The 16,335-nt window shown below is 41.7% G+C and overlaps 1 protein-coding gene across 1 annotated transcript; it reads left to right on the top strand.

Moving 5' to 3' along the window:
- Positions 1–5,516: 5,516 nt before the first annotated feature.
- Positions 5,517–16,011, top strand: ostc (oligosaccharyltransferase complex subunit). Its single transcript, XM_073065004.1, has 4 exons — positions 5,517–5,708; positions 8,011–8,104; positions 9,837–10,034; positions 15,866–16,011. Exons 1-4 carry the CDS (start codon positions 5,570–5,572, stop codon positions 15,882–15,884), a joined length of 450 nt encoding a protein of 149 aa, XP_072921105.1. The 5' UTR covers positions 5,517–5,569; the 3' UTR covers positions 15,885–16,011.
- Positions 16,012–16,335: the final 324 nt, after the last annotated feature.

Below are 16,335 nucleotides of genomic sequence, written 5' to 3'. Positions count from 1 at the left end.
TGAGTATCTCAGAAACTATACTGATCTCCAGGGATTTTCATGTACAACAGTCTCTAGAGTTTACAGAGAATGGTGCAAAAAACAAAATACAGTGAGCATCAGCTCTGTGGGCGAAAATGCCTTGTTAACGAGAGAGGTCAGAGAAGAGTGGTCAGACTGCTTCAAGCAAATTTGAAGGCAACATCAGAATCAGGTTTATTATCACCGGTATGTGTCATGAAATTGGTTAACTTAGCAGCAGCAGTTCAATGCAATACATAATATAGAAATAAAAAATATATGTATATTAAATAGTTAGATTTAAAATAGTGCAAAAACAGAAATCATATAAAAAGGGTGACATAGTGTTCATGTGTTCAATGCCCATTGAGGAACGAGATGGTGAGGAAGAAGCTGAGTGTGTGCCTTCAGGCTTCTGTACCTCCTACCTGACAGTAACTATGAGAAGAGGGCATGCCCCAGGTGATGGAGGTCCTTAATAATGGATGCTGCCTTTCTGAGGCACTGCTCCTTGAAGATGTCTTGGATACTACAGAGGCTAGTACCCAAATTCATACAACTTTCTGTAGCTTCTTTTGGTCCTGTGCAGTAGTCCTCTCCCTGCTCATGTCAGACAGTGATGCTGCCTGTCAGAATGCTCTCCACGGTACATTTATAGAGGTTTTTGAGTGTTTTAGGTGACGAACCAAATCTTTTCAAACTCCTAATGAAATATAGCTGCTGTCTTGCCTTCGTTATAGCTGCATTGCTATGTTGGAACCAGGTTAGGTTCTCAGAGATCTTGACACCGAGGAAATTGCTGTGATCCTCTATGAGGTTTGGTTCGTGTTCCCTTGTTTTACCCTTCCTGAAGACCACACTCAACTCTTCTGTCTTACTGACATTGAGTGCAAGGTTGTTGCTGCGACACCACTCACCTAGCTGGTACATCTTATTCCTGTATCTCCTCTCATCTCCATCTGAGATTCTACCAACAATGGTTGTATCGTCAGCAAATTTATAGATGGAATTTGAGCTATGCCTAGCCACACAGTCATGGATATAGAGGGAGTAGAGCAGTGGGCTAAGCACACACCCCTGAGGTGCACCAGTGTTGATCGTAGGTGAGGAGGATATGTTATCACCAATCCGCTCAGATTGTGGTTTTCCGGTTAGGAAGTTGAGGATCCAATTGCAGAGGGAGGCACAGAGGCTCAGGTTCTGTAGTTTATTGATCAGGGCTGTGGGAATGATGGTGTTAAATGCTGAGCTATAGTTAATGAGCAACATCCTAATGTAGGTGTTTGTGTTGTCCAGGTGATCTAAAGCCACATGAAGAGCCATGGAGATTGTGTCAGCCGTTGACCTATTGTGGTGATAGGTGAGTTGTAATGGGTCCAGGTCCTTGCTGAGGCAGGAGTTCAGTCTAGTCATAACCAACCTCTCAAAGCATTTCATCACTGTCAATGTGAGTGCTACCGGGTGATAGTCATTAAGGCAGCTCACACTACTCTTCTTAGGCACTGGTATAATTGTTGCCTTTTGAAGCAGGTGGGAACTTCTTACCTTAGCAGTGAGAGGTTGAAATGTCCTTGAATACTCCTGCCAGTTGGTTGGCACAGGTTTTCAGAGCCTTACCAGGTACACCATCAGGGCCTTCTGCCTTTCAAGGGTTCACCCTCCTGAAAGACTGCCTAACATTGGCCTCAGAGACAGAGTTCACAGGGTCGCCGGGTGCAGCAGGGATCTTCACAGCTGTAGTGATATTCTCCCTTTCAAAGTGGGCATAGAAAGCGTTGGGTTCATCTGGTAGTCAGACAGACAGACATACTTTATTGATCCCAAGGGAAATTGGGTTTCGTTACAGTTGCACCAACCAAGAATAGTGTCGAAATATAGCAATATAAAACCATAAATAATTAAATAATAAGTAAATTATTCCAAGTGGAAATAAGTCCAGGACCAGCCTATTGGCTCAGGGTGTCTGACACTCTGAGGGAGGAGCGGTACAGTTTGATGGCCACAGGCAGGAATGACTTCCTATGACGCTCAGTTTTGCATCTTGGTGGAATGAGTCTCTGGCTGAACGTACTCCTGTGCCTAACCAGTACATTATGGAGTGGATGGGAGTCATTGTCCAAGATGGCATGCAACTTGGACAGCATCTTCTTTTTAGACACCACCGTCAGAGAGTCCAGTTCCACCCCCACATCATCACTGGCCTTACGAATGAGTTTGTTGATTCTGTTGGTGTCCACTACCCTCAGCCTCAGGTAGTGAAGCATTGCTGCCATTCATGCTGTTGGGTTTTGCAACAGTGATGTGCAGAAGAGCATCTCTCAATGCACAAAATGACGGGCCTTGAAGTGGATGGGCTACAGCAGAAGACCATGAACATACCCTCAATAGTCACTTTATTAGGTGCAGGAGGTGCGTAATAAAGTGGCTGCTGAGTGTATATTCTGGGGATGTGAACACAAAATCTATTTCCTAGACTAAGTTTCTGTGAATACTGTACTCCTGTAAGAAGATTTTAGGATCCAAAGTGTACCTTTAGCTGTTGAACTACTAGGTAAAGACTGAGAATGGTTGTCATGGTAACCCAGTTGATAGGAACTCAAGCAGTTTAGACCACTATTCATCAGGTAGGCTGATGAATGCACATTTAAGTGGTAGCTCAAAGTATAACCCCAACAAAACTTAATATTAATAAACTCTACTCTGTATATTTACAAAAGCGTAGAAGCTGGTGTTAAAGTAACTACAGGACAATAAGTCTGACATCATAGGTGGGTAAATTGTTGGAGGAGGAGAAATGAGGGACAGGTTGGCCAACATTTGAAGACAGGGTCTGATTCAGGGTTAGAATTCCTTAAAATGCTTATAATATTGAGAGAGGAGAACATCCTCTACACAAAATAACACCATGTAGTTGAATATTTTCATCTACAACAATACACAAGTATTAATGGAATTCCACATTCCAGTACTGTACACGTGGTGAAAACCATCTATATAGCATTAAAGCGAGTGGCAGGAAGGTACTTCAAATTGTGCCATGACATGACTCAACAACTCTTCAACTTGTGGCTAAGAGTGGATCTGAAAACAGCTTGAATTCAACCAATCCTCTTCCACTTGGCTACAATCTGAATATTTGCTTTCACTTCAATTGAACAAGAAATCCTCCTGAAGTTCCAAAGCATACACAAAGCATCTGGCAGATGGAATACAATGTTGGTAAATGCGAGGTCATGTACTTTGGGACGAAAAATGTAAGATCAAGTTATTATTTAAATAGTAAGAGATTGCAGCTTGCTGCTGTGCAGAAAGAGTGCGTGTGCATGAATCACGAAAGGTTGGTTTGCAGGTGCAGCAGGCTGTCAAGAGGGCAAATGGAATGCTGGCCTTCATTACAAGAGGGATTGAATTTAAGAGCAGGGAGGATATGCTGCAACTGTACAGGGTACTGGTGAGGCCGCACCTGGAGTACTGTGTGCAGTTCTGGTCTCCTTACTTGAGGAAGGATATACTGGTTTTGGAGGTGGTGAAGGGGAGGTTCACTAGGTTGATTCCAGAGATGAGGGGGTTAGACTATGAGGAGAGATTGAGTTTCCTGGGTTTGTACTCGCTGAAATTCAGCAGGATGAGAGGAGATATAGAAACTTATACAATTATGAAAGGGATAGATAAGATAGAGGCAGTTAAGTTGTTTCCACTAGTAGGTGAGACTAGAACTACAGGACAGTGCCTCAAGATTTGGGGGAGCAAATTTAGGATAGAGTTGAGGAGGAATCGCTTTTCCCAGAGAGTGGTGAATCTGGAATTCTCTGCCCAATGAAGCAGTGGAGACTACCTCATTAAATATATTTAAGACAAGGTTGGATAGATTTTTGCATAGTAGGGGAATTAAGGGTTATGGGGAAAAGGCAGGTAGGTGGAGTTGAGTCCATGGCCAGATCAACCATGATCTGATTGAATGGCGGAGCAGACTCAATGGGCCAGATGGCCTACTCCTGCTCCTGTTTCTTACTGGATACCTTTTTTTTGCCAAGTAATTTGACTGACCCTAACCATTGTCCCCAACCAGCAACTTAAATGAGGTAACATCTATGAAAAAGAATAAACGGTTGATGTTTTAGGCCATAACCCTTCATCAAGACTGATCAGACTGTTTACTCTTTTCCATAGATGCTGCCTGGCCTGCTAAGTTCCTCTAGCATTTTGTGTGTGTTGCTTTGAATTTCCAGCAACTGCAGATTTTTGAGTTTTTGCAGTGACTTAAACCATTGATGCAGACCATTAACTCTAACTACTGATCCTACTAACTACAACAAGAGAAAATTTGCAGATGGTTGGGAAGAGAAACACAGGGTGATAGGTGAAACCTTAAGTAAAGAGTTGGGAAGTTGATTGGTGAAAGAGATACAGGGTGGAGAAGGGGGGGGGGGAGTCTGATTGGAGAGGACAGAAGGCCATGGAAGAAAGAAAATGGGGGTGGAGCACCGGGGAAAGGCAATGGGTGGGCAAGGATAAAGTGAGATAGGGAGAAGGGGATGGGGAACGGTGAAGGACAGGGTGGGGGGGGGGGCATCACCAGATGTTTGAGAAATCGATGTTCATGCCATCAGGTTGGAGGCTACCTATGCTCCATCCACCAGAAGTGGGATCTCCCAGTAGCTGCCCACTTTAATTCCACTTCCCATTCTGATATGTCCATCCATGCCCTCCTCCACTGTCGTGATGAAGCCATACTCAAGTTGGAGGAACAATACTTTGCTTTCCGTCTGGGTAGCCTCCAACCTGATGGCATGAACATCAACTTCTCAGACTTCTGGTAATGCCTCCCACCCCTTCAGTACTTACCATCCCCTTCTCCCTATCTCACCTTATCTTCTTGCCCACCCATCACCTTCCTCAGGTGCTCCTCCCCCTTTTCTTTCTTCCATGGCTTTCTGCCCCCTCTCCAGTCCTGTATCTCTCTCACCAATCAACTTCCCAGCTCTTACTTCACCCCTCCCCCACCCAGTTTAACCTATTACCTGGTGTTTCTCTCTGCCCTCCCCCCACCGTTTAAATCTACTCCTCAGCTTTTTTCCTCTAGCTTACTGATGGGTCTCAGCCCGAAACGTTGACTTCGTTCTTGTCCATAGATGTGGTCGACTCACTGAGTTCCTCCAGCACTCTGTGTGTGATGCTACTAACTATAACAGTTAGTATGGTTAAGTTGACCTTAACCAGTAACCTCATTTACTGACCTTCAGTCTCAGACTGGGATCATTGATCTTGACTACTAACATTGGTGTCGAGCCCAATCAACGACCCGCTAGTAGTCTTGTCTGGCCATTTGTAGTTTGTACAGACCACCACCCTGTTGACCCTGACTAGTTCACTGACACTCCTGTCCACCCATCTCAGTGACCTTTACCACCCGCTTCGACCTGAACTCCGACCCCCAGCTCGTCGCCAGAATGCCAATGACGCCACGGGACCACGTGACCAGGACTTGCAGTGGGAGACGTGGCGCCGTGCGCCGGAAGTGATCGGTGATGTTTCCGGGACACGTCGCGGCTGGGGTTGATGGTTGGCCATGGAGGCGGTGTTCAGCCTGCCGTTTGCGCTGCTGGAGTGTCCCAACGTGAAGCTGAAGAAGCCGGGATGGCTCCACATGCCGTCTGCCATGACCGTCTACGCCTTAGTCATCATCTCCTACTTCCTGATCACCGGCGGTGAGTGCCCCAGTCTCGGCCTTACCTTCCCCTGCTGACCTCCTCCCCTTTCCTCTCCACCTCCTCTTATCTCTCTCTCCCTCACATCCACACTCGCTCTCGTCCAGGTTAGATGCAAGCTGACCAAGGTATTCGGCTCTTTCACTCCCTCTTTCTGAACTTGCAGACTTTGGAGTTTAGAGGAATAGGGCTGATCTACTGAAATGTATAAGATCCTACGAGGGTCCAGCTATACGAACAGGCATCACAAACTGGGGTCTTCCTTGGTTGCAGTGGGTGACTATGACGTCTTCTGCCTAACCTTAACCCTAGCCCTTCACTCTCCTTGATGCCGGAGGAACTCAGCAGGCCAGGCAGCATCTATGGAGTACACAGTCGGCGTTTTGAGCCGAAGCCCTTAATCAGGACTGCAGAAAAAAAGATGAGGTCAGAGTAAGAAGATGATGTCCCTATCTCACCCGGGTATGAGGCCACCAGCTACCCTGACCTGCCGAAGCGACGTACCGGGGTGTGACCATTGTCGTGTATACAAACAGTTACTTGGAGCCACAGGTGAAAGCTGAGTGCCCGGTGGGGACCAAAGGTGAGTGAGCTGTCCCAGAATGGACATGACAAGCCCCTTCACCAGAGGTACTACCGCTCCTTGGAGGCCCCATACACCCCGCTATCAGTCTACATTAGGGTAATTTGTAGAAGCCAGAGATGTGAGAGGAAACTGGAGCATCCAAGGCAAATGCATACAGTCACAAAAATAACTGAGTGCACAGACAGCACCCAGGCTCAAGATCAAATCTGGTTGGAGCTGTGGGGCTAGAGCATGAGCTACTATGCCATCATGTTGCTCACCAGCTAAACGACACCTCATTTTTAAACCTGTTCTAATTGCATGCAGTAACATTGTTTTCACCAAGGCTCATCAGCTTTGAAATTCCCTTCCTAAACCTCTCTGCCTCTATATGATGTTTCTTAAAATTTCTGTGGTCACCTTTTGGTCAGCTGTCCTAATATTTTCATTTGTGGCTTGGCGTAACTTTTCTGGTTAACAATACTCCTGTCAAGATCCTAATTTTATATTAAAACTGTTCTATGAATGGTATAATTTGTTTATTCAATCAGTGACTGATGTTTATTTTGTTTTTTTTAAGTAAATAGTCTCTTGTCCTTTGTATCAGTACTAAAGATATTATGAAGTTCTGGGGCTGAGGCCTGACCTCGCTAGGAAATGCACTTGAAGTTAAACTCTTGAGTGCGTGAGACAATTTCTAACTCTGAATTGAACCTGTACCAATTTCTATTCTTGAAAGGTGTTTTAACAGTCACATTGGACTTTCGTTGCTAATGCCTAATCAGTAATTTTAAATTTGATTTCAAACTTGTAAAATTGCAAGAGTTAACCATAAACTGCAGGTCCTACGTAGAGAACACTTGGTAATTTTGTACCCATTGGTTACGGATTGGGAACTGCTACTGTCTGGTGTGTTCAGTTACTGTAATATTTTATGCTCAAGAAATGTTGAAGTGTTCCTAAAAAGAACAATCAATTCTGATGTAGAATTATTGAGCTAAAATATTAACATTTTCTTTTTCCACATATCCCCGGCTTGCTGAATGCTTGCAGCAGTTGCTGCTGCTGTTTCAAGTTTCTAGCATCTCTGATTTTCACGTTGAGATTTATTACGTTGTTACCACACAGTCTGCTGAACTGCTTTAGGTAGCAACTTGTCATCAGCCTGAATTTGATACCTTGCAGTTATTGGTACCATGGCAGCGATAGTCCAGAATATTTCCAGGCTCCTACGGCCTTAAACAATGCCTCTGCGGAGGAGGTCTCTACTAAAACCTGTCTTTGCCATTGAATCTGGGAAAATTGATTGATAATTCATTTCCATTCCGCATACATGTACATGAAACTACCGTGAGGGAGATATTTAACAGAACAAGTACAGTATGCTGGAAAATCCCAGCCAGTCAAGCAGCATCTATGGAAAGAGAAGCTGGTTAAAGTTTCAGATTGGAGATCTTTCCTTGGGGGAATACTTGACTTGGCTGTTTCACCATCAATGGGTGAATAGCCTATGTTGTACATGTATTCTGTACCCCAGAATGAAAGATATGGTATGTGTAGAAAGGTGTTGATCAAGGAGCAGGGTATTTTCATGACCTGAAATTGTCAATGTTGGGACTGGTTTAACCCTTTCCAGTGATCTTATTTTGGGTGAAACATTTACAGTAGAAGGTAATGGAGGTGTACTGGGAGCTGGACAGGGCGTATTTACTGCTACATGTGATTTTTTTTTTGTAGGTATTATTTACGATGTGATTGTGGAGCCTCCTAGTGTGGGGTCGATGACAGATGAACATGGCCACCAAAGGCCTGTTGCCTTTTTAGCATACAGGTATGACTGGATAAGTTACCATTGTCATTTTGCTTCCCTTTGATTCCTCTCAGTTTTTTCTCTGTGCTGTGGTTCCACAGATGTTCAATACTCTCTGAATTGTGTACTAAGTGGGCATTAGTATTGAATTATATTTTATTGTTGGGACTTTGTTGATTTTTCTGGCTCGACCACATTAGAATTAAACTATGCCATGTTCTACTTTCTGTACATAAAAGCGGGCTTGTTGAAATTTCTCTGTGATAACTAATGATAGTGGCTGATTTCCTTTCTGTGGGAATGTCTTATTTAGATTAAGTTTTTACTTCAACTTAAATTTTTGCAAATAAATTGAAGGTATGGATCAAATCTTGCACTATTTTTGTTTGTAGTGCTCAGCTCTTCGTGGATCAGAAATATAAACCTTGTTACAGAATCAATATTTGGCTAATTTCTTGTCTCCGCTGTTGTTTTGCCTACACATCTTGTTTGGCTATTTGTATTCCTTTAACAGTCAATTTAGTTTTAAGAAATTGGTGTGCAAGATCAAAATGCTCCTTTTTAGAATTGAAACACACCTGGGGCTTACAGAATTTAACCAAATAATATTTATTAATGCGAGTCAGTGTAATGGGAGAGAGATTTATAATCTCGTCATGGTTTATTATTGTACAGTAGACTATCAGCCATCCATCAAACATGGAAAGTGCAGACTGCTTGAGAATTGCTCAAAAATATACTGCACGTCCATGTTAGTACTCTATGCATAAATGTTTGGGTAAATTCTCCTTAAGTAACAATGTTTTACAGTTCTGTGAAAGGCTAAACACAAGCCTGAGTATAAAATACAGCAATACAATCCAATGAATGATTGGACCTGTTCATGAAGTGGCAAATCTTCAAAGCAAATGTTCTTGTTAATCAACCAACAGCTGCTTTGCTCTTGTGTGCACACAAAAATATGCTAAAAAAATCATCTCGCACTTTTTTGCACAACATTTTAAATAAATAAGCTCAAGCATTGAATTTTAAGCTATGCGTAGACTTCTACATGTTGCCTAGCCCATCACTTAAGCTGAATTCACTTAACTGAAAATGCCAAAAGGGCAATGCCTCTTCACAGCTAGGGGCCGAGGGTGGGCTGCTGTGCATGATCAAAATTACATTGCAACCTGGTGTGTTGCATTCAAATGAATGTCTTTAGTGAAAAATATGAAATTCCTTAGTATTCTTAGAAATTTTTGCTGTTCCAGATGTATGAATATCAGATAAATGAGTGTACTTGTTTATCTGATTTATTGTGTTTTAGCATTAGGTGTTGGGTTATGCACACATTGTGATTAGGAGGAATTAACCTTTATTGTGATATTTATCATCAGAATTGGGATTGGATCTATCTCGATTCTTGCTGCTGTCTGCAAGGAGTTTGTACATTCTCCCCATGACTGCAAGGGTTTCTCCTGGGTGCTCCGGTTTCCTCCCACAATCCAAAGACCTACTGGTTGGTAGGTTAATTGATCATTGTAAATTGTCCCGTGATGAGGTTATAGTTAAATCGGGGGTTGCTGGGCAGCACAGCTCAAAGAGCCAGAGGGGCTTACTCTGCGTTGTATCTCAGTAAATTAAAATAAATAAATAAATAGATGTCCTTTTACTAAAATGCCAGAGTGGCTACAGTGTTTGTGGTTCCTCGTACACGTTCTCTAATTTAGAACCACAGAACTAACGTCGTTTTCTTTTTACTTTTATATAGAGTGAATGGACAATACATCATGGAAGGTCTTGCTTCTAGTTTCCTGTTTACAATGGGAGGTCTGGGATTTATAATCTTGGATCGCTCAAATGCACCAAATATTCCAAAACTGAACAGATTCCTGCTTCTTTTCATTGGCTTCGTCAGTGTCCTGTTGAGCTTTTTCATGGCCAGAGTCTTTATGAGAATGAAATTGCCGTAAGTAATAATATTCCAATCTGTTACAGATACTGACCATGTTGCATTAGATCTGAATATTAAGTACTGCTATTTTGTTTCTTAAATTGTCTGACTATATTTTAACTTAATAGTTTCGAGCTTGACAATTTCCATTCAAGGGAAATTATTCAGCTGTCTTGTATGAAAAGGCCTAACACAAGTGGGGACAGCGCATCTGTAATATACTGTGAAAATGAGAATTATATGAAATCAGGAGGCATGGGATCCAGGGATTCAGAATAGGCTTGCCCACAGAAGGCAGAGGGTGGTTGTAGATCGAACATATTCGGCTTGGAGGTTGGCCACCATAGTGTTCCACAGGGATCTGTTCTGGAACCCCTGCTCTTTGTGATTTTTTTTACGTATATAAGTGATTTGGATGAGGAACTGGAAGGGTGGGTTAGGAAGTTTATAGATGACACAAAGGTTGGTGGAATTGTGGATAGTGTGGAAGTTTGTCATAGATTACAGTGAACTGATGGTATAAGGAGCTGAGCTGAGAAGTGGCAATTTGGAGAAGTGTGAAGTGATTGACACTGGAAGGTCAAACCTGAAGGAAGAGAGGGTTACTGGCAGGATTCTTGGCAGTGTGGAGGAACAGAGGGATCTTGGGGTCCATGTCCAGAGATCCCTTAAAATTGCTGCATGAATTGATTGTGTGATTAAGAAGGCATATAGTCTGTTGACCTTCATTAGTTAGGGGATTGAGTTCAAGAACTGCAAGGCAATGTTGTAGCTCTGGTTAGATCACACTTGGAATATTGTGTTCAGTTCTGGTCACCTCATTATAGGAAGGATGTGGAAACTTTGGAGAGGGTGCAGAGGAGATTAACCAGGATGCTGCCTGGATTTGAGGGCATGTCTCATGCTGAGCTAGGGGTTTTTTCCTTTGGAGCAAAGGAGGATGAGAGCTGACTTCATGAAGGTGTACAAGATGGTAAGTGTCAGTGATCAAGTGGATAGCCAGAGACTTTTTTCTGTGGGATGCAGATACCTAATACTAGTGGGCATAATTTTAAGGTGATTGCAGGAAAGTATAGGGAGGGTGTCAGAAGTAAGTTCTTTACCGTGAGAGTGGTGGGTGCATAGAATGCCCTACCAGGGGTGGGGGTAAAGGCATTTAAGAAACTCTCAGATAGGCACATGAATGGTAGAAAACTGGAGAGTACATAGGAGGGAAGGGTTAGATTGATCCTAGAGTAGATTAAAAAGTTGGCATAACATCTTGGGCCAATGGGCCTGTATTGTGCTACAGTGTTCTATGTTCTATATAGCAGTCCTCAACGAACAAGGATTAATATGTATGCCCTGCACCCTGAGGACCAGTTTCTAGGATCCAGTTGAGTGTATGTATACCCAGATAATGTAAATATAGTTCCTGGTTGTTACTAAATCTGTACAAAGGTGAGTTATCGTCTCCTAACAAAATTATTCTCAAGTTGCTGTTTAGAATATAGCGGATTCCGGTTAATTGGGACATATTGGGACTAGTACATTTTGGCTCAATTTGGCGGCTGCCCCGGTTAGCCGAAGTATCGTGGAAATAGTGTATATAAAAAAAATTCTGTTTAACTGAGTAACAAATTATGTAGTTAAATGAAATGCAGAACAAATTAGAGCATTATCAATACTGCTACAGTACTATACAGCTGCTTACTGCTCCTAATAGTTATCAACAGGGGAATTCATCTGATGTGTTCTTTTGATTGACTGTAAATCAGTGCAGTCACCAAGAATAGATAATGGACTGCCTTCATACAATGGTATTGACAATTGCATTCTCTTCATTTTCATTGTAACATTCAAGATGATTGTCGATATCTTCAAATTCTTCATAGTTCCTAACTGGTTCAAGATGTGAAGTCGTTTTATTTTCACTTCTGGCCGTTTCTTGCCAACTTTCATTGCCAAAAGTGTTTTAAGTGCAAGCACAAGCAACTGATGCTATTTTAGAAGCCGTTTGCTCTAAGTACATTGTAGTGTCCAATGGCCGCAGAAGTGCACGTGCCTGACGCTAGTTAGAAACTGTTTGGCAAAGTCTCTTGTCCCAATTAAGCACCACAGTATCCCAAATAAGTGACTGGCCAATTAACACCAAAATCCACTGTATAAGCTTTACTAAGGTTCTTTGACCTAGTTGTGTACCTAGGTAGTTACTGCAGGGCGAGACGTGGAAGAGAGAATTGAGATTTAAAAAAAGTTTTAGATGAAGAGAATAGGAGCATAAGAAGCAGTCCTGCCCCCGATGCGATCTCTCATACAGTGAGATTATAGCTAATTTTTGCCTCAGCGTCACTTTGATTCCCTTAATATCCAAAAATCTTGCCTTTTCTTTATTTGATTATTCTCTTCATACTCCAAAGATTCTTCTAAGAGACTGTTAAATAGGTACATGGAGTTTAGAAAAATAGAGGGCTATGTGTTAGGAAAATTCTAGGCAGCTTCTAGAATTGGTTGGCACAACAATGTGGCCAAAAGGCCTGTAATGTGCTGTAGATTTTCTATGATTCTATGTTCTATTCTCTACTTTCTATATGATGAAATACCTCCAGATCTTATTGTGCAATCATACCATGGTAATGACATTGAACCCTCTGGTCCTTAAGAATTTTGTATGTTTCAGTGTGATTACCTTTAGAGATAACCTGCTTTGTTTGCTTTGCGTGTGAAACAGACCATTCCAGCATCTAATCTGGTGAATGTTTGTAGCACTTCCTGTATGCAGGTGCATTTTTCGGTAGGGAGATCAGATCTATATATGATACTCCAGATATCATCTCTCCAGGGAGGGATAGAATTGAATTAAAACGCTAGTCATATCTTTTGAAAGCAAGGCCAACAGGCACTTCACCTTCATAATTGCTTACTGAGTATGTTAACATTCAGTGATTTATGTGCAGGAATGCCTAATTCTTTCCGTACACCACCACCATTCAACCATTTAAAAAGTATCCTGCTTTTAATTTTTTTTTGGACAAAAGTGTATGTTCACATTTTCTATTTTCCAGCTTCCATGTCCTTGTCCATTCATTTATCCTCAGAATTGGGAATCTTTGTATATACCTCCCCCCACCCCCAATCCTTACTGTATCCTTACAGCTTACTCTGATACCAAGTCTTCTATAGTCAGTAAATTGGATACAGTGCACTATATTCCCTTACTCAAATTGTTGATTGTGAAGTGATCCTTATGATACCTCACTGGTCACAGCATCCTAAGCCAAAAATAAACATTTATCCCTTTTTATGTAGCATTTAACCAGTCTTTATAATTCATGCTGGTATATTATACCCAATACCATGCATTCTCATTTTGCTTAATAATCTCTTGTGGCACTTCATTAAAGGCCTTCTGAATGTACAAACCTACCATAAATAAGTGATTATATTAAATACCAACAAGTCAAGGTGAGTGGGAACAGATGGAAACTATTGAGACCTAATGCAACCACATCTGCGGTAGGTATCTGCAGCTCAGAGCTCGAGTCAAGTTTGGATGCATCAGAAGGGGTACAGTTATATGGTCACTATGTTCTACCTTGTTTACATAAAGTATTGCAGAATTGGTCAGTTGAGGTACGGAACTATAATGAGATTTAGTCTCAGAATAAGGAGTTGGCCATTCAGGATAAAGATGAGAAATTTCTTTGTCAAAGGCAGTGAATCTGGAATATTCTCCTCCAGAGGGCTGTATTGCTGACTAAATTCGAGATGGTGATTGATAGATATTTTATGTAATGAAGGAATTGAGGGCTAAAGAGTTACTGCAGGAAAATTCTGAGGTATCATGATCAAATGAATTGTAGAACAGATGCAAGGGGTTCCATGGCCTACGATTTAAGTTATTTAATTTCTGCTATTGGTTATTATGAAAGTGTGGTGGGTTAGGGAAAACTATTAGTGATCATATGCCTTGTTTTGATTTATTTAGTATGTTGAATGCCCCACCTTCCATCTTTCACTTTGCTTCCTGATCTGTTCCAAAGAAGTAAATGATAGAACATGGTCCACAATGTACTGATCACGATGCAAAATTAAACTGAATTTCTTCTGCCTGCACATGCTCCATATCCCTCCTTCCCTAGCATGTTTGTGTCTTAAATGCCACTATCATATCTGCTTCCGCCACTACCTCTGGCTACCCGTTCCTGGTACTCGGCACTTTCTCGTCCAGGTAATTTTTTTGTCATGCACAAGTACATGTATGCACAGGTGCAATAATAAACTTACTGTAGCAGCAGCAGAGACGCACAGCACTCACTCAGTAGCCACTTTATTAGGAACACCTCATTAACACAAATATCCAGTTAGCTAGTTATGTGGCTCAGCTCTGCATAAAAACGTGCAGACATGGTCATGAGGTTTAGTTGTTATTCAGACTGAATATCAGAACAGGGAGGAAATGTGAACTGTGACTTTGTTTGAAATAAATTGTTGGTGCCAGATGGGGTGGTTTGAGTATTTTAGAAACTGCTTATCTCCTAGGATTTTCATGCACAACAGTTACTAGAGTTTACAGTGAATAGTACAAAAAAACAGAAGAAAAATATCCAGACAGTGTTAGTTCTACGGGTGAAAACACCTTGTTAATGAGAGAGTTCCAAGGAGAATGGCCAGATTGGTTCATGCTGACAGGAAGGCAACAGTAATTCAAATAACCATGCGTTACAACAGTGGAGTGCAGAAGAGCATCTCTGAACACACAACATATTGAACCTTGAAGTGGATGGGCTGCAGCAACAGAAGACCAAACTGGTTTTCACACCTGTACCTAATAAAGTGGGCACTGTGTGCATGAGCAACATTTATAGGAAAAACAAACTAAACGTCAATTATAGATTTTTTGCTAGAGAGGACAGAATTAGAATGAAGAAAAACATGTCCATTTAAGTGCAAAGTAATCGTGTTACTAAACTGTAGTGTTTGGGGTTTTGTCGGATGGTTCAAAGACAGAGTGGTTGAAGGAAAATAGTTAAGGCTTCTGTGCCTCCTGCCCGATGGTAGATGCAAAAAGCTTGGACCAGGATAAATTTGGATATATCTTTTGAACCATCCTAAATAAAGGAGAGAGGCAATTCTGCTGTGTGGCTTTTGCAGCACAAAATACAGTAAAGCTAATAATTAGAACTTTTGGAACTTTGATAGTACTAGACTTGCAGATTTTCTGGACCGTTGTATACCCAATGCACTTTCATTTCACTTTTTCAGCATGTTACACAATAGTGCAATAAATTTTCAATTAAACCTGAGTGGTTTAAAGGAAAATGCAAGCATTCCCCAACCCTGGTTTCAGCCACAAACCTATTTGCCTTTTTTTAACCTTTGGTATTCTGTTCTCCAATCCTGGACTGGCTTACGTGCAACTCGTGTGTTTCAGTCTGGGCTAATTAGTGGCCAAGCCATCAGGATTTCTGAGCAATCCGGTGTCAGAGTATTGGAATCTTACTATAGCAATGTAGACACATTTACTGAATGAAGATTATTCACACGTGATGGGATACAAGTCAATTCCCTGAGAATGTAAAGAAAGCATATTCATGCACATGGCCGAAGGCCACCTTTGTCTCCAGGAACTGGTAGTCAATTCAAATCTAATTATCAGCCAAGCAGATGTGCTTGGCAGTCCTTGATTTTAGTTTCTCCTTTGAGCTCAGCTGAGACTAATGGTGAATATGAATTAAATTATGGATGCTTCATGTTGAATATATATGATATTTCCAGTTATGCTGATCTTCAGGAAAGTTAAACGGTTGAGCTTGTTGAGTAGGGCAATGTTTGTTAATGCTATGGAATATCAATTTCTTTTCCAGAGGTTACTTGATGGGCTAATTTCAAGTTGGAAGAGCCAGAGCTGCAGTTCAGAGTGGAGCAACGAACGCAAGCCTGCAATTCAAAACAAAAATGTGATATGGACATGAACGTTTGTAAAGGAAACAATAAATATGTTTTTACAACAGTTTTTGTTAAATCTGGTGGTGTAGCTTTATCAGCTACTGACCTGAATCAATTCAAAGATGGCCAATTGTTAGTTTCCCTATTTGTTGGGTACTAGGGAGAGGAGTGCATGCTCAGCCTGTGGTTTTGCAATAACCAACTGATAAAGAAAGCGCCATTTCTCCATGCTCTTTGTAACCTCAGGATGTTTGGAGGTGCTCTGTAGCCACTAAGGAGTTGTTACAACTGTAATACATCAAAACATTCTCCACAACGAAAAGACATGGCAACATAAAATTGACAAAACCTACTTTATTGCTCAAGGGATAAATATCAGCTTGGGTAC

Source organism: Hemitrygon akajei, chromosome 13 (assembly GCF_048418815.1).
Source record: "Hemitrygon akajei chromosome 13, sHemAka1.3, whole genome shotgun sequence".
NCBI classification, from domain to species: domain Eukaryota; kingdom Metazoa; phylum Chordata; class Chondrichthyes; order Myliobatiformes; family Dasyatidae; genus Hemitrygon; species Hemitrygon akajei.
Note: the sequence above shows the minus strand (reverse complement) of the source record. Positions and strands in the feature narration are given on the sequence as shown.